At 41.2% G+C, this 21,008-nt stretch overlaps 1 protein-coding gene across 1 annotated transcript in view; it reads right to left on the reverse strand.

The window, feature by feature from the left end:
• Positions 1-3,975: 3,975 nt before the first annotated feature.
• The window catches only part of LOC311101933 (uncharacterized protein), a gene marked incomplete at its 5' end in the record, with an annotated part of 46,725 nt that continues 29,692 nt past the window's right edge, over positions 3,976-21,008 (reverse strand). Inside the window, 15 exons of the mRNA XM_084143176.1 lie at positions 3,976-5,896; positions 6,038-6,106; positions 7,529-7,573; positions 10,411-10,545; positions 13,303-13,344; positions 13,897-13,968; positions 14,517-14,564; positions 14,843-14,911; positions 15,820-15,876; positions 16,124-16,165; positions 17,361-17,390; positions 18,267-18,314; positions 18,443-18,466; positions 18,753-18,779; positions 19,161-19,181. Of these exons, the coding sequence (XP_083999302.1) occupies positions 5,847-5,896; positions 6,038-6,106; positions 7,529-7,573; positions 10,411-10,545; positions 13,303-13,344; positions 13,897-13,968; positions 14,517-14,564; positions 14,843-14,911; positions 15,820-15,876; positions 16,124-16,165; positions 17,361-17,390; positions 18,267-18,314; positions 18,443-18,466; positions 18,753-18,779; positions 19,161-19,181 (779 nt within the window). The 3' untranslated portion in view covers positions 3,976-5,846. The remainder of the gene's footprint in view (positions 5,897-6,037; positions 6,107-7,528; positions 7,574-10,410; positions 10,546-13,302; positions 13,345-13,896; positions 13,969-14,516; positions 14,565-14,842; positions 14,912-15,819; positions 15,877-16,123; positions 16,166-17,360; positions 17,391-18,266; positions 18,315-18,442; positions 18,467-18,752; positions 18,780-19,160; positions 19,182-21,008) is intronic.

Below are 21,008 nucleotides of genomic sequence, written 5' to 3' on the forward strand. Positions count from 1 at the left end.
CTAAAACTTTTGACCGGTATAATAAAATCTTGCATATCTTAATTTATCCTAACAATTATCTAATAATATGCGTAATAATGTAGGCAGTTCATGCGAAAGATGATTACCTATAACCAGGATTTCCATTACAAAAATTTACATTTTTGGCAAGCAATTATTATTTTAGCAACAGATGTGGGATACATACACAAACACACACAAACACACACATACTCCCCACCCTTCCCCCACAAACAGCCACAAGCTCAGATGTTCAACAGTTGTTCCATCACCAAACCCAACTCAAGAAAATACTTGATGTGCAAATGCATATACAGTTGTATCTGTTTGAGAAGGCATGCAAAATTGAGCAAGAATGGGGAGATTTGATTAACTAATGTCAAGTCTTACCTGATGGAGCTCAGATACACCCCCTTCCCCTAAAACACACACACACCTGTCCCCCGTTGTGACTATTTCCCAAGCATCTCTGTGCAGTCAGACCTTTGATTATTTTGTGCCACCAGGGCCAACATAATTTGCCCCCTCTCTGATTGTCAGAGTGTGACCCTCTTCCCATGGGTTACTGCAGCTAGTGTTGCCAGTACTGCCACTACCTGGGAGGGGGCACCCCACCGGAATTCCCACCGGCTAGGTACAAGGTCGTCAAGGTTCTCATTAACAGCTTTGAGAAATTCCTTGTATATTATGCTCACCCATCCGGGGGCTTTGGCTTTGTATGAAAAATGTATGCACTCACTAACTGTAAGTCGCTCTGGATAAGAGCGTCAGCTAAATGACTAAAATTTAAAATGTAAAATGTAGGACCAACCCTACCAGGAAGTCTGAGACTCTTGTGGGGGCGGTGCTGCTTTAGTGGGTCTCTGACCGCATTAATCTTTCTGTCTTGGCTGCGTATAGGCTACTTGCAGTAGGCCTATAAAACAGATAAGGACTTCTCCTTAGTGTATGGGTCGCTCAGGTGGGTGTCTAGGGTATAGGGTTGGGGACCGTTCCATAATGATAGGACAATAAATAAATAAACTATATTTATAATTTATTTGAACATGTATATCCCATATCTGCACAAAATTGAAAGCTATCTCTGTCACAACTCCTGCTCGCAGACACACATGGGCTCTGGCATTTGCAAACATTTTCCTTTTTCACTAACTTAAATGGCTCACTCACTTAAATAGCATTACTTTGTCAATTAATGAAAGAGCAGTTCAATGCCCCATCTAATCTTACTATGGAAACCAGATCTTGCCACGGAATTTCTGGTCAATGACCCCTCCTATGGGGAGGACCGAGTAACACCATTGTCCAATCCGATATTTAGGCGCCCTATCCCATTGATATTACTAGACTACTTGTCATAGACAAGTTTCCCATCTATACTTTTTCATAAATGTTGTATTGTAGGCTATATAATTTGCCTCCCCTAACTCATTGACTGAATTTTATATATTCAACTTCCACAATATAGGCTAGTGAGCTAACCAAAATATCAGTGGAACTATACTGAATAAAAATATAAACGCAACATGCAACAATTTCAAAAGATTTCACTGAGTTAGTCATATAAGGAAATCAGTCAATTGAAAGAAAGAAATTAGGCCCTAATCTATGGATTTCACATGACTGGGAATACAGATATGCATCTGTTGGTCACAGATACCTTTAAAAAAAGGTAGGGGCGTGGATAAAAAAAACAGTCAGTATCTGGTGTGACCACCATTTGCCTCATGCAGCATGACACATATCCTTCACATAGAGTTGATCAGGCTGTTGATTGTGGCCTGTGGAATGTTGTCCCAATCCTCCTCAATGGCTGTGTGAAGTTGCTAGATATTGGCGGGAACTGGAACACGCTGTCGTACACGTCGATCCAGAGCATCCCAAACATGCACAATGGGTGACATGTCTGGTGAGTGTGCAGGCCATTTAAGAACTGGGACATTTTCAGCTTCCAGGAATTGTGTACAGATCCTTGAGACATGGGGCATTGCATTATCATTCTAAAACATGAGGTGATGGCGGCGGATGAATGGCATGACAATGGGCCTCAGGATCTCGTCACAGTATCTCTGTACATTCAAATTGCCATCGATAAAATGCAATTGTGTTTATTGTCCGTAGCTTATGCCTGCCCATACCATAACCCCACCGCGGGGCACTTTGTTCACAACGTTGACATCAGCAAACCGCTCGCCCACACGACACCATACACGTGGTCTGCGGTTTTGAGGCTGGTTGAACATTCTGCCAAATTCTCTAAAACGACGTTGGAGGTGGCTTATCGTCAAGAAATGAAGATTCAATTCTCTGGCAACAGCTCTGTTGGACATTCCTGCAGTCAGCATGCCAATTGCACACTCCCTCAAAACTTGAGACATCTGTGGCATTGTGTTGTGACAAAACTGCACATTTTAGAGTGGCCTTTTACTGTACCCAGCACAAGGTAGGGCGGCAGGTAGCTTAGTGGGTAAGAGCGTTGTGCCAGTAACCGAAAGGTCGCTGGTTCTAATCCCCGAGCCGACTAGGTGAAAAATCTGTCGATGTGCCCTTAAGCAAGGCACTTAACCCTAATTGCTCCTGTAAGTCGCTCTGGATAAGAGCGTCTGCTAAATGACTAAAAAAAAAAAAAAAAAAAAGTGTACCTGTGTAATTATCATGCTGTTTAACCAGCTTCTTGATATGCCACACCTGTCAGGTGGGTGGAATGTCTTGGCAAAGGAGAAATGCTCACTAACAGGAACATTTGAGAGAAATAAGCTTTTTGTGCTTATGGAACATTTTGGGGGATCTTTTATTTCAGCTCATGAAACCAACACTTTACATGTTGCGTTCATATTTTTTACATTGAAACTAGGCTAAACATGGTCATGGATTCACAGGAATGGAATGCCAAGGAAAGGTATTGTTTCAAAGAAAGTGTAACTGTATCAGTTATGAAGTTGTGTTGTTGTGGGTCAGAGCAGCGCTGCGGTTTCACTACCCCATTTAATTTGGATTTAATTAGATTGAACTAACCAAAACATTAACAGTTGAAATACACCAATTATTATACTTCTAAACACAATCCCGTCCGTGTTGTCATTATGCAGCTGGCTTGTGTTATTCGGAAATAAAAAAAGAATGACTACCTACTTGGGTTATTGAAGCAAAACAAGGACATACGGGACATTCTTTATTGATCAATATCACAGAATACTTGTCATAAAGCTCACCCTCCAAAAACACCGTAACACAATGTATCTATTGTATGTTTATTATGAATTCAGTGGAGCATCTCTGTCCTCGAGCGCTGAAGGATGCACTACACTCGCTCTAATAACATCTCCCGCCCTGACACATGCTTCAAGACACGCTATCATCGTTCCAGAGAAAGACTGCGTTTCGAAAACTTCAACTCACCTTCCTCCTCTCCCATACGTTCGTCCTTCCAGTCACAACAGAGCAGCATCAACCTCATTCACTCTCCCACTCCGAGCTCTATGAGAGCCTGCCTCTGATGAAAAGATAACCGGTCTCAACCCGACCACAGCCCCGGTAATCGTGTTGTGTGTATTTATGCAGCCGGCTAGACTCCCCTCACAGCATGATACTGCTTCGAACGATATTCTGCGATTCATTCGAAGAGGAGAGGATGGGCGAATTGAAACAGTCAGGCTCCGGGAGAGGAAGATATGGGTTGGCCAACCGACAACAATCCCTGGAAATTTTGTCTGCGCAGCACAAGCAAAAGCAACTGAGGGCAGAGAGAGGAAGCGATGCGCAATGCACCCATCACAGAAATAGGAGCTGTATCAGAATAGCTGTGTTAGAATAGTCATCTAGTCTATGAGAGCAGATTGGAATAGGCTAGTTCCGTTAAAAACCTACCTTCAGCCATTTTAAAGTTATTGAATAACATTTGAGACATTGATTCATTTTTATATTTTGGTGCAGTTTGGGTGCAGATGGAAAAACGCTGATGCCTGGGCACAAATGTATATTCATTAAACAATTTTATTTCGTTATTTTATTTAAGCAAATAAAATGCAGGGATTACCGGGAACAAGTCACATGTGCGTCATGAAAATTAAAAAGTGCAAAACCCATCATTCCTCCTTTCTTCCGTTTAAAAAAAGATGAATACTATCCCACCACACGGAAGACACGGGGCGGTGGTCCCCGGATCAGAGCGGCTCACACAGTTCAGAAAAAGCACCACCGAGGAGGCTACAAGAACTGAAGCGAGTGAGAGTCATGATAACCTAGGGCTATTACTACAACATACAGTACACACAATCCATAAAGAGACATCGTAGGGTAACTTTGTAACAGAGTGAATCAATCTTTGGTCAGTAATGTCTATTGAGTCTTATTCAACAGTAACTAACTCAAGTAAAGAGTGAAATGGGAGCTCACTCTCACCATTTACACAGACTAGGGGCTATAGCCTACACACAGACACACATTAAAAAAGCCCTTATGTATACAGTATAACAATTTTTAACAGTGAATAAATGCATTACACAAATACATATATTTTTACAAACATTACTGTTTTTTTTTTTGCCTTATTCTAGATTAAACAAACATGGTGATAGCCTACTTTCATGAGCAGAAACATTTGAAACTTGAATAATGAGAGACAATTTGCATAAATGAAACTATAACTGCAGGTGAAACTAGAATGATTACAGATATGCATAACATTCTAGGCACTTAATCTTGGACACCAGAAACATTATTTTTTATATAATTAATAAAACAAAATGTTCAATTCAAACATACGTAATGTACAATACATGCCAGAGCAGTATCGGAAGGATTTCAGTTTTACTTTTACATTTTTGTGAAACCTGCTTTGCTAAAAACTAAAAACATACAAATCATTTAAAAAACAAAATACTGCGTTTCAAAGGACTTGGGTACAAAACTAAAACAATATATTATATGAATTTCACTAAAGATATCACCTACAAATCTTTTGAACACCTTTGGATTGATTGTCATCAGCTTTACCACATTCGGAGCAACACCTGCTCTTCATACTTCACAAGTTTGGCGGAAATCAAGGTAAGAAGGCGACTTAAACCATGGCACTTCAAATATTGGCAAAGTCACTGATGGCAGATGGACTGTGAAACCTGTGCCCACACACACACCCGCTATGCCCCTGCTATTTCACCCAGGGCTATAAATAGCAGCAGAGATGATAGAAAGTCAGAGGAGGCAGTTCTGAAGATACATGGCCAAAGTTTATCAGCACTTTACCAACAACACCTCTTGAAGCTCAACCCTTAGTTTGATGTGTCAGTATGTAAAGATCTCCAACTTTGGTACGCACAGAAACTAAGCACATGGAGAGGGATGTACAGTTACAGGACTGGTGCTGGTTTTGACATGGAGCACTTCTCTGCATTCAAAGCCTGCTTAATGGCTATAGTTGGAGAATCTTTCACATTCTCCTATCTACCCAAACATCTATAGCAACACGTGCAAGCTCACAAGCACATAGAGAGATACACAGCCACATAGGCACACATCCACGCAAGCACGCCCACACACATGCATGCACACACAAACACTTGGTAACTACTAAAAGGTGAGCATCGCAGGCATGTCAGTAAGAGCTGATGAACACCATGACCAACATGACCAATGATAAAGGCACAATCAAAAACACTAAGTCACATCAAATGTGTGCAAAAGTCTGGGTCGGTGGGTTTGTATAAAAAATATCTTGAGTCAAATAAAGTACAACATATCTTTACATACTGTAATGGGGGATTTTGTGCATATAAAATGTACATTCTAGATCATGCAGTAGCACCATTGTTTATTGAGGTTCAACTTCTTCTCAAGAACATCCTCTACTTCCGCCTTCCACAGTATTTGCTTTGGCATCCAGCAGCAACTCCTCCTGTACAGAAACCACATTGGAAGAGAGGATATTTTAAATGCATACATTTGAAAGAGGGTTTGCATTTCTACTTGGTTCGGTATCAGATTTATGATTTTTTTTTTGTCACATGCCAGAGGAGTTGTGTGTGTTTTATCGTACCTGGTCTGTAGCCTCCTCCCCCTGCTCCACCAAGGAAGCCCTGGAGTGGGCTATACTTGGCTGCTTTGGCTGCGAAAAAAGTTAGTTAATCACAGGTGTTTTTGTGGTCACTAATTATAATTTTTTTAACAGTGTTGGCAAGTCATTTCCTGAGCAGCTCTAATGGGTTTTTCTAACCACACTGCACAGATGGGTAAACTTTATGGACATCTGTTGCTTGACCACAGCAGCCAAGAGCCCCAGCAAGCCTAGTGAGTGAGTTAGCATATGCTAACAGGTTGTCTAACAGCAAATGCTAACAGGTTGGCTAGCCGCATATGCTAAATACAGAGGGGCTATTGATATTCACTTGTGCTGCGACTGCAACAGATGCTGTAAATCAATAGTGTTAATGAATAATTCTTAGCTATTACAAATGTATTGATTTGAACTGCAGGTATCCTACAGTAGGGGTGCAGGGTGTACTCAGAGGTGTGAGCAGTATGTATGTAATATAATGGGAATCCTACTTGATCTATGTACCATAAAGGGGCCAACATTGATGACTCGTTGGCATGATGACAAGTCATAATAACCAGTCATAATAATTTATGATACTGTATTAGCACAGATCATTGGCAATAGCACATCATTTAGCATAATGTAGATTAGCCATTGAGACCATTCTTGTGATAAGTGTAAACACGTGAAAGGTTTAAATAGTTATATAAAAACCCACCTCCCACCTATGTGAGCGTAAGTCTTACGACTATCTACTAAAAGTAATAAGAGCTAAGATATAGCTGAAAAAGTTGATTCCAATTAGTCAAGAACATGTGCTGGGCAGTTTCTCTCCTGGCAGTGCCAGTAAACAGTGGTGTGCTCCGAACAAACATATGCAGTGACAGAGGAGGCTGGTGGGAGGAGCTATAGGAGGACAGGCTCATTGTAAAGACTTGAATGGAATAAATGGAACGGTATCAAACAAAAACTTATGGACACAATTCCAGCCATTACAATGAGCCCATCTTCCTCCCACCAGCCTCCTCTGGCACTGCACCACAAATACAGACTGACAGTGACTATTGTGAATTTATATTGGGTTAATATATGCACAGCACTACTGGAGTAGCACATCAAATCCTCTAAGTCCTGACATGTCATACGTCTTCTTAAACTAGCTGAGAAAAACCTGCCTTGCTTTTTGAAACATAATCCCACCGTCAGTAATCTTCCCTGTGCTCAGAAAAATTCAGATTATCAGACTCTACTAGACACTGGTTGGTACACCATCTACACTGACGACAAGTACTCACTGTTCTACCCCCCATCCTCTCATTCTAATCTCATCCAAATAATCTTACGTGATGTCATTCTCCGCTGAGAACTGACTGATTATAATGAAATAGGAAATGTACTAGGTGTAACAGAAAATCAGATTATTTCAAGCACATTTGGCTGAGTAGGACGACAGATACCTTACAACAGGCGAAAGAAGGAAGACACCAGTACCTTGTTGAGGAGTCAGTGGTGCCGTCTGGCCTGCTCCATATGCTCCTAGTAAACAGACAAACACTTACATTTAAGAAAAAGGATTTGGAGTTTGGAAGGAATGAGATGATTTTTGCTAAGGGTGTTTCATGTTTAAAATAGCATCATGTAGTAGAATCTTGAACAACTTTGATCAGAGTGTTTAGATAGAGGGTAAGGGTGCTGAAGACCATTTCTTCATTGTGCATTGGAACACAAAAAGCAACCAAAACACACTTGTTCAGATAGATAGAACATAACCGATGGAAAGTGCCTGTGTTTTGGTGCTTCATGAACTAGAATGATCAGTATGGGTAATTTCTCAGGACTTTCTCAAAACACACTATCAATCTGATCAGGAAACAGCAGACGCCACATAATCACAAGGGGATTTCCCTCATGTAATGATGAGGTGCTTTGGAAATTACATCATACAAAACGTAGAGACTTTTGAAGAAAGTACAATTATGGTTGAGCATTATCTTTTACTAATACTGCAGTAGCAAAATACCATGTTTTGGTCTCATTACTGTCTGTGTAAACAAATAGTAAACAAGTAATAGATATATAGTAAACATATAGTAAATAGTAAACAAGCACACTGCAAGGGTAAAGCGTTCACTGATGCCAAAAATAACATTCGTCATCTGTATCTGTTTTGTCAGTAAACAGTCTGCATTTCAGACAGGAATATGCAGCAGAGCTCATCGGGTCATCCAAAAAACTATGAATTATACCCAAGGGTGATCACACCATTGAGATATCCTGTAAATTATTATTTTTAATCATATCAAGTGTAAGAAATTGGAAATGAATAGGCATTTATATGTTAAAAGAAAAAAGCCCCTAATAGAGATTTGGTAAATTTCAGATATAATGCTAGACATCATCATCATGTTGCCAGACAAAAGTCAATGACAATTCAAATTCAAATTATCTCTATATCATCTGTAATAATAGGAATTGTGACTTTTCCATTTTAACCTATAAATTGAGGAGGTTACCAGGAGTGTTTGATGTTTTCTGTGTATGTGTACAATATTTTGCACCATGGTTGTAAAACATTAATACCTGATTTTCATGGTCAAAGCATGGTCAGAGTAGCTATCGGATTCATAGAAGCTACAGTAAAAGTGAGAGTAACTAGCAACTAGTGACTACGCTAAGAGAGAGAGCGAGAGAGAGAGAGCGGGACCAACATTCCCAACACCACCTCAATCAAAAAACAATGATGATTCTTTTCATAGCCAATTTAGTGCTTGGAGCACTCAATGTTCCCCATCAATTCATTTAATGAGGGGAAACTAAACCAGGTATGGGGAAGTTGGCTGTTCCTTTCAATTGTCTCTAGATCAGTTGCCCTCTCTCTTTCTCTCCCAGAGGTTAGCTCTAATAGGAAAGCAACAGGCCTGAGGGCTGCCTGTCTGTCTGTCGTTCTGGGTTACCTGTCTGATGACAATTCGGCTTTAGTCCACCTCCTGATCCAGGCAGAAATGGGGTAAACATGGGCAGTTAAAGAGCCACCAGTGCTCGGAGTCAGGTTACATTTTTGTTGTTTTGATTTTATATATATATATTTTTTACAGTACAGCGGGAAATGTAGAGAGGGAGACAGATAGTAGGGGCATAGACAGAGGGTGGCCGAGAAAGGGCTCAAACCCCCGTCGCCAGGGGGCATATGGGGTTCGGATAAGGGATCAGGTTTAATTAACAGATATTATCTTGGTGGTTCTGTTGAGGGTCTAGCCTATTTGACATTGATACTTTCTTTAAAGTCTCACTGCCTCCTTCTCACAAATGATCCCAAAAATATAAAAATTAAATAAAGTTGGTTCAACACAGTGGCGGGTCATTTTGACCCTAGGACAACGGGAGGGTTAATTCAGTTTGCAAAATGTTGTCAAGTTTTCCAAAAGTCTAAACTTATGGCCAATCGACACTTTTCTACATTTACTGTAAGTGAATGATTGGGACATGCCTCAAACTACTGAAGTGAATGCCCTTGCTTCCTCTGTCCTCCCTGGACAGTAAAGATGAACAGATATTAACAACTACAATAAATCTAACACATCTACTGCATCAAATTGGTTGTATTCTAAGCTCTTTTTGTTCTACTTGTGTATTTATAGTTCCTGGGTCACAACATCCCATTCTCTATAAAAGCTATAACAGCTGAGAGCTGTTTTTCCACTCTTCCTTTTCTCTCTCTAGATGATAAATGGCTCTGTGCTGTTGTCTCTGTGGTAGTTGCCACTGATAAATGGCTCTGTGCTGTTGTCTCTGTGGTAGTTGCCACTGATAAATGGCACAGTCAGTGTTCAGGATGGTCCTTGGCGTTCATAATACAAAACGTGCTCCAGTTAATTCAGCTAGTTGGCAGACTGGAAAATAACCTTTCTGAAAAATAGAAAATTACCATCATCCAACCCCCCTCCCCCCTCACAAGCTATACATAAGAGATACTGCAACAACAACCCCATGTTTATGTACACATACTGTACACACACTGTATCTGATTTTCACAGATAGAGGTTATAGGTGCCTCCCGAGTGGCACAGTGGTCTAAGGCACTGCATTGCAGTGCTAGCTGTGCCACTAGAGATCCTGGTTCGAATCCAGGCTCTGTCGTAGCCGGCTGCGACCGGGAGACCCATGGAGCGGCGCACAATTGGCCCAGGGTAGGGGAGGGAATGGCTGGCAGGGATGTAGCTCAGTTGGTAGAGCATGGTGTTTGCAACGCCAGGGTTGTGGGTTCGATTCCCACGGGGGGTATGAAAAAAAATAAAATAATGTATGCACTCACTAACTGTAAGTCGCTCTGGATAAGAGCATCTGCTAAATTACTAAAATGTTATACACGTTACCTGGGTAGGCTTGCTGTGGGTAGCCTCCACCTTGCTGTGGGTAGCCTCCACCTTGCTGTGGGTAGCCTCCACCTTGCTGTGGGAAGCCCTGTTGTTGTGGGTAGCCACCTCCGTAACCTGGGACCGCACCAGCACCTGCAAGGGTAACACAGCAGAAATGTACAAAACAACAACACTGTACATATACATTGTATACATTTAGACAGGGATACATACCCTACTGCAGCTTTGGCCACAGACTTAACTTATGCATTGCTTTTTCTTCAACAATCAATGGCTGAGCCCAGAACACAACCAGTCAAATGACAACATGCAGTATGAACTGAGAGATAGCATCAGGTCATAAGCATTGTGTATGCAAATTGACCAGGCCAGTGTGGTTATGCAAACATTCTAGCTACAGTATTTATCAAAAGGCTAATGGTGCTGAATTCTCTTTGGCAAACAACATTTGCATACAGTATTAGTGAAGTTGTAAAACAGGCAGTATGTTAGGCAGTATGTTATACTGTGGGGTGCTCTGCTCTCTGTGTCAGTGAATATTTGACCAATGGGAGGTGGATAATAGCCTGCAGGCATTGACTAGTCTGTATCCATGGGGCCTGGGGCAGTGAGCAGAATCTCTCCACTGCTAGACCAGCGTGATAACACTCATCCCAAACAGCGAGGGAGGGGAGGAGAGGAGGGGATGCTGAAAGCTCCACAGCCTTGGTGATACATTTCCAAGCATAATCCTGAACATAGATCAAAACCCTGCCAACGTGTTAACATAATCCTATGAAGCCATGATATGTGCCATGCTAGTCTTGCGATGCCTGACTTGTCATAGAAGTATTTTCAACACAGTGTTTTGACAGTGGGTCTTAGTGGGGTGACACTGTCCTACTACCTACAGTGGGGAGAACAAGTATTTGATACACTGCCGATTTTGCAGGTTTTCCTACTTACAAAGCATGTAGAGGTCTGTAATTGTTATCATAGGTACATTTCAACTGTGAGAGACGGAATCTAAAACAAAAATCCAGAAAATCACATTGTATGATTTTTAAGTAATTAATTTGCATTTTATTGCATGACATAAGTATTTGATACATCAGAAAAGCAGAACTTAATATTTGGTACAGAAACCTTTGTTTGCAATTACAGAGATCATACGTTTCCTGTAGGTCTTGACCAGGTTTGCACACACTGCAGCAGGGATTTTGGCCCACTTCTCCATACAGACCTTCTCCAGATCCTTCAGGTTTCGGGGCTGTCGCTGGGCAATACAGACTTTCAGCTCCCTCCAAAGATGTTCTATTGGGTTCAGGTCTGGAGACTGGCTAGGCCACTCCAGGACCTTGAGATGCTTCTTACGGAGCCACTCCTTAGTTGCCCTGGCTGTTTGTTTTGGGTCGTTGTCATGCTGGAAGACCCAGCCACGACCCATCTTCAATGCTCTTACTGAGGGAAGGAGGTTGTTGGCCAAGATCTCGCGATACTCGCCATCCATCCTCCCCTCAATACGGTGCAGTCGTCCTGTCCCCTTTGCAGAAAAGCATCCCCAAAGAATGATGTTTCCACCTCCATGCTTCACGGTTGGGATGGTGTTCTTGGGGTTGTACTCATCCTTCTTCTTCCTCCAAACACGGCGAGTGGAGTTTAGACCAAAAAGCTCTATTTTTGTCTCATCAGACCACATGACCTTCTCCCATGACGGCGTAGTGTGTTACTAATGGTTTTCTTTGAGACTGTGGTCCCAGCTCTCTTCAGGTCATGTCACGGTTTCGGCCGAGGCTGCTCCTCCTCCTTGTTCGGGCAGGCTTCGGCGGTCGTCGTCCCCGGAGTACTAGCTGCCACCGTTCGATGTTTCATGTTTGTTTGGTTTTGTCTGTTTGTACACCTGTCCCTTGTTAGGGTTTGATTTGGTTGCCTATTTAGTTTTCGTGTGTGGGGGCAGGTGTTATGTGGTATTGTTTATTGTCAAGCTGTTGCTCTTTTGTATTACTCTCGTGTTTGTTGTTTTCCGAGAGTCCGCACTGTGTGCGCTATCTTCATTTTACGCACTGTCAGTGGCGGCTCCTGAAAAAATTCTCAGGGGGGGCAATTTTTCTGATGATTTAGGTGACCTACACACATTTTAAAAAAGATATGTCCAGCAACAACATGAAGACAGGGGCAGCATATAAGTCAATACCAGAAGCATTTATTGACTGATCTGGGGAGATGGATTCCAGTTTCTGTGACAGATTATAAATAATCTCTGATGCCTTTGTTATATTAGCTTTTGGTTGAATGTACACAACGGTAACAAACAATTGGGGGAACTCACGGGGCAGATAGTAAGGTCGCAGTGACACAGAAAGCAGTTCAATGTCGGGGGTACAGAGTCGCTCTCTTACCAGGATCGATTTTCCCTGTGACTGTCAGATCTTCCTTTTCCCGTTTGGCAGTGCGTCGCCCATATCGCCCTATTGAACACACCGCCCCTGCGCACTGTGTGTGTTGTGCGTAATTTGTATTTTGCCTCCCGGTTGGGTTGGCTGTTCGCCTGTTTGGTGCTGCATTTTGTTAACTAAAGTCTGTTGACGAACGCCCGTGTTTCCTGCGCTTGATTTCCTCACCGCATCTACACTCAGCTACTGACAGGTCATTTACTTAAAAATCATACAATGTGATTTTCTGGATTTTTGTTTTAGATTCCGTCTCTCACAGTTGAAGTGTACCTATGATAAAAATTACAGACCTCTACATGCTTTGTAAGTAGGAAAACCTGCAAAATCAGCAGTGTATCAAATACTTGTTCTCCCCACTGTATGTGTGTGCATCTTTACCCGTTTATGAATATGAGGATGAAACCTCACAGTTAACTACAGTAAACTACAGAAACTTCAGCAGGACAGTCAGTCTCACCTGGATTATAACCAACACCACCAGCACCCAGGTTACCATAACCTATTGAACAGGAGAGAGTGGAGCATTACTGAAGAGTTGAGATATAGTTGAACGATTTCAAATACTAATTGAACCCATGTCTGCTGTTGAATATGGCTACGCTGTAGGCAGGAACATCTTGTATACAATGACGGACTCCTACTTCCCCTGGCAGAGCACACGCAGTACCGTTATGGGCAGAGTAGGCCGACTCTCCAGAGGTCGGTGCTGCTATCTCTAAACCTTCCCACTTTGATGTTGCAAAAACCGTTACAAACTAACTCTGCCTGTGACGGTAATCAGTCTCCACTGGGAGTGACTGTCTGACTGTTGTGTTTGTTTCCCCATTCTTCTATGTCTTGACCTACAGTACTGTACCCTGGGGGATTCACTGTCTGGCTTTGATGTGACTCAATAATCAACATTTCTAACTACTTTTACGATAACTCTATTCCAAAATAAAGATAACATCACTATGATATGTTGTTCAGATGTGGTAGTATATGTAAAAGTAAGAGTCAAACGTGTAAGAGTATTAGTACAAAGCTGGGCTTTGTGTGTCAGGGTTTTTACCTGGGGGTTTGGGTGCTTTTTGCCCTGCTCCTGCCCCTGCTCCCAGACCAACACCAGCGGGATACCTCGCACCTGAAACATGAGACTGGGTTAGTTCTCCAATAGCCTCGTGCCAGGCCTCTAGTGGATGACACTAGACCTCCACTAAGAACATGGCTGAAATTTCACACACTAGGTAATTATTAGCTAACTAGCTAAGTTATTATCTGTAGCTTTATATAATCACCAACTGTTGATGACAGTTGAACCTATCTAGCTACACTAGGCAGGTAAAAACAAGGACAAGCCATTTCCCCGGCTATGGTCAAGCTTTGTGTTGTTACAAAGCTACAACCACAGAACGTCCCAGAGGTCCGTTGTTTGAGGGGGCATGAGAGTTTCAAGGGTTTTGTTTGGAGAGGGTGTTTCTAGCTCAGTGGGCATTGGGGTTTCAGACACAGTCCCGTTGGCATCTCATTCCTGGCTCTGGTGTCTGTCACAGTCACCGCTCCTATTGCCTCATTGGTCACAGGAAGTGCAAGTCAATGACATTTCCTGGACAACGGTCACTCTGAGAGGCCAGAGTGAGGTAAAAGAGAATACAATATTGAGCTGGCCTGCTTCTCCTCTCTCATACATACCCTGTCCCTGTCCATAACCACCTTGACCATAACCATACGGGTATCCCCCTGAATCATGATGGAAAGAAAAGCAGCTTTATTCCTGACATGATGACCTCATTGCCTAGGGAACACCAGAGATTGTCTCAGCAAGATTTATGTAACACAATGTTGACCTGAGGTTAGGGAGAACGGAGTTACAATAAGCCATTGAAGTTATGGGATGGGGTTTAACTCAACATGTCTCTTTGTACGGCTCCATTATGGGGACATTGGGGATATTAAATGGTTCAGTTCCACAGAAAGCATGTTTATTTCCTAAGACAGGTACGAAACTGATTCCATACCTGCACCACCACCGGCTCCAGTAAGAGGAATACCTGCTCCTCCAGCCACACCGCCTGCTCCTCCCACAACTACAGGAGAGAACAAAACACAATGAGTGAGATCATATACAGTGAGCTCCAAAAGTATTGGGACAGTGACATTGTTTGTTGTTGTTTTGGCTCTGTACTCCAGCACTTTGGATTTGAAATGATACAATGACTATGAGGTTAAAGTGCAGACTATCCGCTTTAATTTGAGGGTATTTTCATCCATATCGGGTAAACCGTTCAGAAATGACAGGACTTTTTGTACATAGTCCCCCCATTTTAGGGGACCAAAAGTATTGGGACAAATTCACTTATATATGTATTAAAGTAGTCAAAGGTTTAGTATTTGGTCCCATTTCCTAGCACGCAATGATTACATCAAGCTTGTGACTGTACAAACTTGTTGGATGCATTAGCTGTTTGTTTTGGTATTGTTTCAGATTATTTAGTGTCCAATAGAAATAAATGGTAAATAATGTATTGCGTCATTTTGGAGTCACTTTTATTGTAAATATGAATACAATATGTTTCTAAACACTTCTACATTAATGTGGATGCTACCATAATTACGGATAATCCGGAATAAACCGTGAATAATGATGAGTGAGAAAGTTACAGAGGCATAAATATCATACTCCCCCCCCAAAATGCTAACCTCCCCTGTTATTGTAATGGTGAGAGGTTAGCATGCATTGGGAGTATGATATTTACACGTCTAGCTTTCTCACTTCTCATTATTTACGATTCATTCAGGACAATCCGTAATCAAGGTAGCATCCACATTAACGTAGAAGTGTTTAGAAACATATTCTATTCTTATCCAAAGTGCTGGAGTACAGAGCCAAAACAACAACAAGTGTGTCACTGTCCCAATACTTTTGGAGCTCATTGTACTGTAGCTACATCTTCAACAAACACTTCTTCTGACTCAGTCATGCACTGACACACACCTGGAGGTTTCAGGGGCTTGGCTCCAGGAAGTTGTCCAGCTCCTGCTCCGTATGGACCTGAGGAAATACAGAGATAATAAACGTAATTTGCAAAGCCTATTTTTACTCTCTACTCAACAGTGACTGTAATGCAATATCACCAGCGATATGGAAATTAGTTGATATTAATGGACAATTACCTAAATAAACCAATTACAGTGATGGGGATTTAGTCTGAGTAGAAAGTAACCTAAAGCCGCACATGGCCATAGTGAATTAAGTTTGAGACTCCATTTCAAGGATGCAGACAGAGAAATTGGCTTACTTCCATAGCCTCCTCCATAGGGATATCCACCAGCACCTGCACCTGTGGAGCAATATATGCCATTAAAACCCCATGGACATAACATATGGTTGGATGTGGGGCTGGAAGGGAGGTCACTTTGTACTGTAGTGTACCATCAAAGCTGTGGGATGGGACACTGATCTGATATGGAGTTATGTATGATGGTGGAAAGGACTATACAGTACTGCCAACTACCTCCTGTCTATGCTGAATGTCACACATAAGCTTTATTGTCCTAACTCTATCAACAATAATCTCTTCAACATGACCTTGTGATTTGATAGTGAAGAGCTACAGTGTGAAGCTTTTAAAGTGATGACATAATAGGTTTACTGTGAGGTCAGTCTAGAGGTCAGAGTTCATGATCCAGTACGTCTGGTACAGTTCAAACTAGATGATGACGTGCTGTTTTCTTTCTTTGCCTATAATACTAGTTTTAAGAGACTGTGGTGAAGTGGCCTCCTATCCTCTCCTCCTCTTTCCTCCTCTCCTCTCCTCCTCTCTCATACATACCCTGTCTATACCCTTGACCATACCGGAGTTGTTCTGCTAAATCATGATGGAAAGAAAAGCACCTTTATTCCTGACAAGGGAACACCAGTAAGTTGCTCCGTCAGGTCATGTAGCTAACATACTAATTCAAATAAAGTTAGCTGCTTCCTGCTTATATAACACATTTAATATGCCTTCAATATGTCAAAATATTACACAACTTATCCCTGGCCTGGCCATACAATTCAAAAGAAATGTTTTACAGAGAAGAGGCTGATACTGCTGTCCATTGCATACCAATCAGTCCTATAATTGATTCATGTGAATAAATCCTATTATTGATTCATGTAAAGAATGATTCATGTTAAGAGGGTAGGAACCCCTCATGTTCCATCATTAAATCAGAATATAATTATATATCATAATGTATGATTAAATCAGCATACCACTCATAAAGTGTGTAGTGGATTGATTAATTCTGCATCTATGAGTGTGTGAATAAAATACTGAATGGTGTAAGGATCTATAATATGATATATATGGACTACAATATATGGATCAAGCCAAGGTCACATCTCAGTTAAGTCATACAGTAGTTTGAAATAAAAACAGAGATGTGTGTGTGTGTGTGTGTTTGTGCATGTGTGTTTAAGCAGTGTGTGTGTCTGCTGCTAGTGCAGTGATAATAAGGTTGTGGTCTGCTATTCTCCTCTCTCATACATACCCTGTCCATAACCACCATACGGGTATCCCCCTAAATCATGATAACAAAGAAAAGCACCTTATTTCCTGACATGATGACCTCATCACCCCAATGAATGGCTCAGTCAAATAATGTTAGTTAAGACAATAAATCAGAATATCCTAATGCAGACTCAGTCATGCAAGGCCTTTCAGGTTTAAGACCGCACACATTCATTTTGCACTCTCATCTGGTTTAAGATTAGTCATACATGGACCTTCATTTTATGTTGTAATGTAAATATGTATTTGAATGCTCAATAAAAATGGTTCACTTAAAGATATAGGCATAAATTGTTTTATTTCTGCCTCTAGTGAAGGAACTACCCAGCCAGCTGAGACAGAGATAACATATTTAACACATTCACAGGAGTTCAGGCAGTTAAATGAATTTGAGATTGATGGTGCAGAACTGTCTCTATCATCCTGATGCAAATAGCTTCGCCCTAAAGCTTTACCTCATACGGCATGGGTTTAAAAAAATGCATATAACGTGATGTGATATATAATGTGACTGTATATAGATGACTGGATCCACGTCTAGATTCGGTAAATTCTTTAATATTACATGTCCCAACAGCACCTTATAAAGGCCTGAGACTACTATCAAATCTAACTGCACCTTTTACTATCATATACTGTTGACTTGGCCTTATCGCTGTATATCTTGAATCAATATGACTGTCTTGCAATGGCTAACACGTTTTAGGTATGTCAACAAAAATTGTGGCCTGGGTCAGCATTATGCATATATGCATGTGAAAGTGTTCAATCACATTATTGGATGGGTTATGGATCTGAGTTGATGGTATCAATTTGCAGTTATAAACAACCAGTGATGTAATACTACTGCAATAAGATATTATTTGTAGGCTTTCAGAATCCTTACCTGCACCAGGTGGTTTAGGAGCTTTGCCACCTGCTACGACACCCACACCTGTAAATAATATAAGCCTAGTGTTTAGAGTACAGGCTGCTGTACTCCAGTAGCAACTACATGAGAAGTATTTGAAAGAAACCAATACTATTTGAACCCAGGTCTGCTATGGTGGACATAATACTCACCAGGCTGAGCTGGGCCTGTACCAACTGGAAACAAAGAGAAAAGTATTTAACACACAGTTACAGAGGCATATCTGTTCAAAGTAATGATAAATGAAAACCCCTACTAATGTTTGACTATACAGTAAATGAAAAAAAATCCCAGGTCAACAATGAAGATGAGCTGATAGTAAAGCAATCTAATATTGCTCTTCAAAGATAAGATAAGAAGAAAAGATAAGAAAGTACAGAAATGTTGATAGGTACAAGTAGGACGCCATTTTCATGCAGAAGGATTTTTACATTTTCAGGAGAATCTATTTCAATTACTTACCACTAGGTTGAAGCACACCAGCCCCAACTGTGAAGGCAATTATATGAATTATTACCAGTTAAGTCATAATTATAACAGTTATAATAATAATAATAATATGCCATTTAGCAGACACTTTTATCCAAAGCGACTTATAGTCATGTGAGCATATATATTTACGTATGGGTGGTCCCGGGGATCGAACCCACTACCCTGGTGTTACAAGCGCCATGCTCTACCAATTGAGCTACAGAAGACCACATAAAAAGTATTCCAAAATAGAATAACTTACCACTCAAAAAACTCAAAGAAAATGTTCAGTGATTCTAATGACAAATGTTGCAAAACTAGTGAAAATAAAGTATAATTGATGTTGGCTTGATAACAAATACAACAACTGTTCTGCAGTGGTAATGGTCCAGTACATACCTCCAGTTACTCCTGTGGCACCTGCAGCAAACCAACAGAAAGTTAATCAATGACGTGATATACTAATACAATGAATTTCCATGAAAATGAACAATAAAGGATTGTATCAAAGTACTCTATCCGAGATGCAACAAGACAGAGAGAAAATCACACAAAATGAAATACCTTAAAGATACACAAACATTTTAGTTTATAGACTGTGAAGAACAAATTTAAAGCAGGGGCTACAAAAAAATATGTGCTGGAAGAATGACACAGTAATATGTACTTTTGTGTCCATTTTCTCATAAAAACATTTTCAAACAATGTGGGATTTCTAATACAGTACTCTAAGTAAACATCCGGTAATAACAAGGATATGATCCCCTGCTGTACAAGATGGAGGCAGGACTTTAACTACCAAGGAGAACGAGTTAGTGCATACTGTACGTATCTACAGGGCTACCAGGCACAATCTCCATCGGAGCAATCTATATTGTGGAGCACATTAACAATAACTAGTAACATTACAGTATACTGTAAGTCAATCAGGTATTGACAAGTGTCAGATTAATCTAATTGGTTAAAAAGCGAAAGGAGGGAGGAGAGTGCAAAATGGGAGATATTTCAAGAGCAGCAAGCTGCAGAGTTAGTTGAGGGACAGAGAGGAGGAGCGTTTTAAGAGGACAAACTATTGCTAGAAAATACCTGAGGGACACTGGCAACACATTATCTTGTCAACACCCACATGAACATTACACTTTTATTTTTTAAATTTTTTTAGGAGGCCAAAACACTACAATGTTTTCACAAAGGAATCTAACAGAATCAACTGCTAATGACTGTCATATGGATTAAGTGTTTATCAAAAGCCAATAAGTAATCGTGTCAAATGTTATGAAGTGCTTATGTAAGACATTGTAAAGAACATACAGTGGGGAGAACAAGTATTTGATACACTGCTGATTTTGCAGGTTTTCCTACTTACAAAGCATGTAGAGGTCTGTAATTATTATCATAGGTATACTTAAACTGTGAGAGACGGAATCTAAAACAAAAATCCAGAATATCACATGGTATGATTTTTAAGTAATTAATTTGCATTTTATTGCATGACATAAGTATTTGATCACCTACCAACCAGTAAGAATTCCAGCTCTCACAGACCTGTTAGTTTTTCTTTAAGAAGCCCTCCTGTTCTCCACTCATTACCTGTATTAACTGCACCTGTTTGAACTCGTTACCTGTATAAAAGACACCTGTCCACACACTCAATCAAACAGACTCCAACCTCTCCACAATGGCCAAGACCAGAGAGCTGTGTAAGGACATCAGGGATAAAATTGTAGACCTGCACAAGGCTGGGATGGGCTACAGGACAATAGGCAAGCAGCTTGGTGAGAAGGCAACAACTGTTGGCGCAATTATTAGAAAATGGAAGAAGTTCAAGATTACGGTCAATCACCCTCGGTCTGGGGCTCCATGCAAGATCTCACCTCGTGGGGCATCAATGATCATGAGGAAGGTGAGGGATCAGCCCAGAACTACACGGCAGGACCTGGTCAATGACCTGAAGAGAGCTGGGACCACAGTCTCAAAGAAAACCATTAGTAACACACTACGCCGTCATGGACTAAAATCCTGCAGCGCACGCAAGGTCCCCCTGCTCAAGCCAGCGCATGTCCAGGCCCGTCTGAAGTTTGCCAATGACCATCTGGATGATCCAGAGGAGGAATGGGAGAAGGTCATGTGGTCTGATGAGACAAAAATAGAGCTTTTTGGTCTAAACTCCACTCGCCGTGTTTGGAGGAAGAAGAAGGATGAGTACAACCCCAAGAACACCATCCCAACCGTGAAGCATGGAGGTGG

The sequence above is a fragment of the Coregonus lavaretus genome, assembly GCF_964263955.1.
Source record: "Coregonus lavaretus genome assembly, chromosome: 26".
Classification (NCBI taxonomy): Eukaryota; Metazoa; Chordata; class Actinopteri; order Salmoniformes; family Salmonidae; genus Coregonus; species Coregonus lavaretus.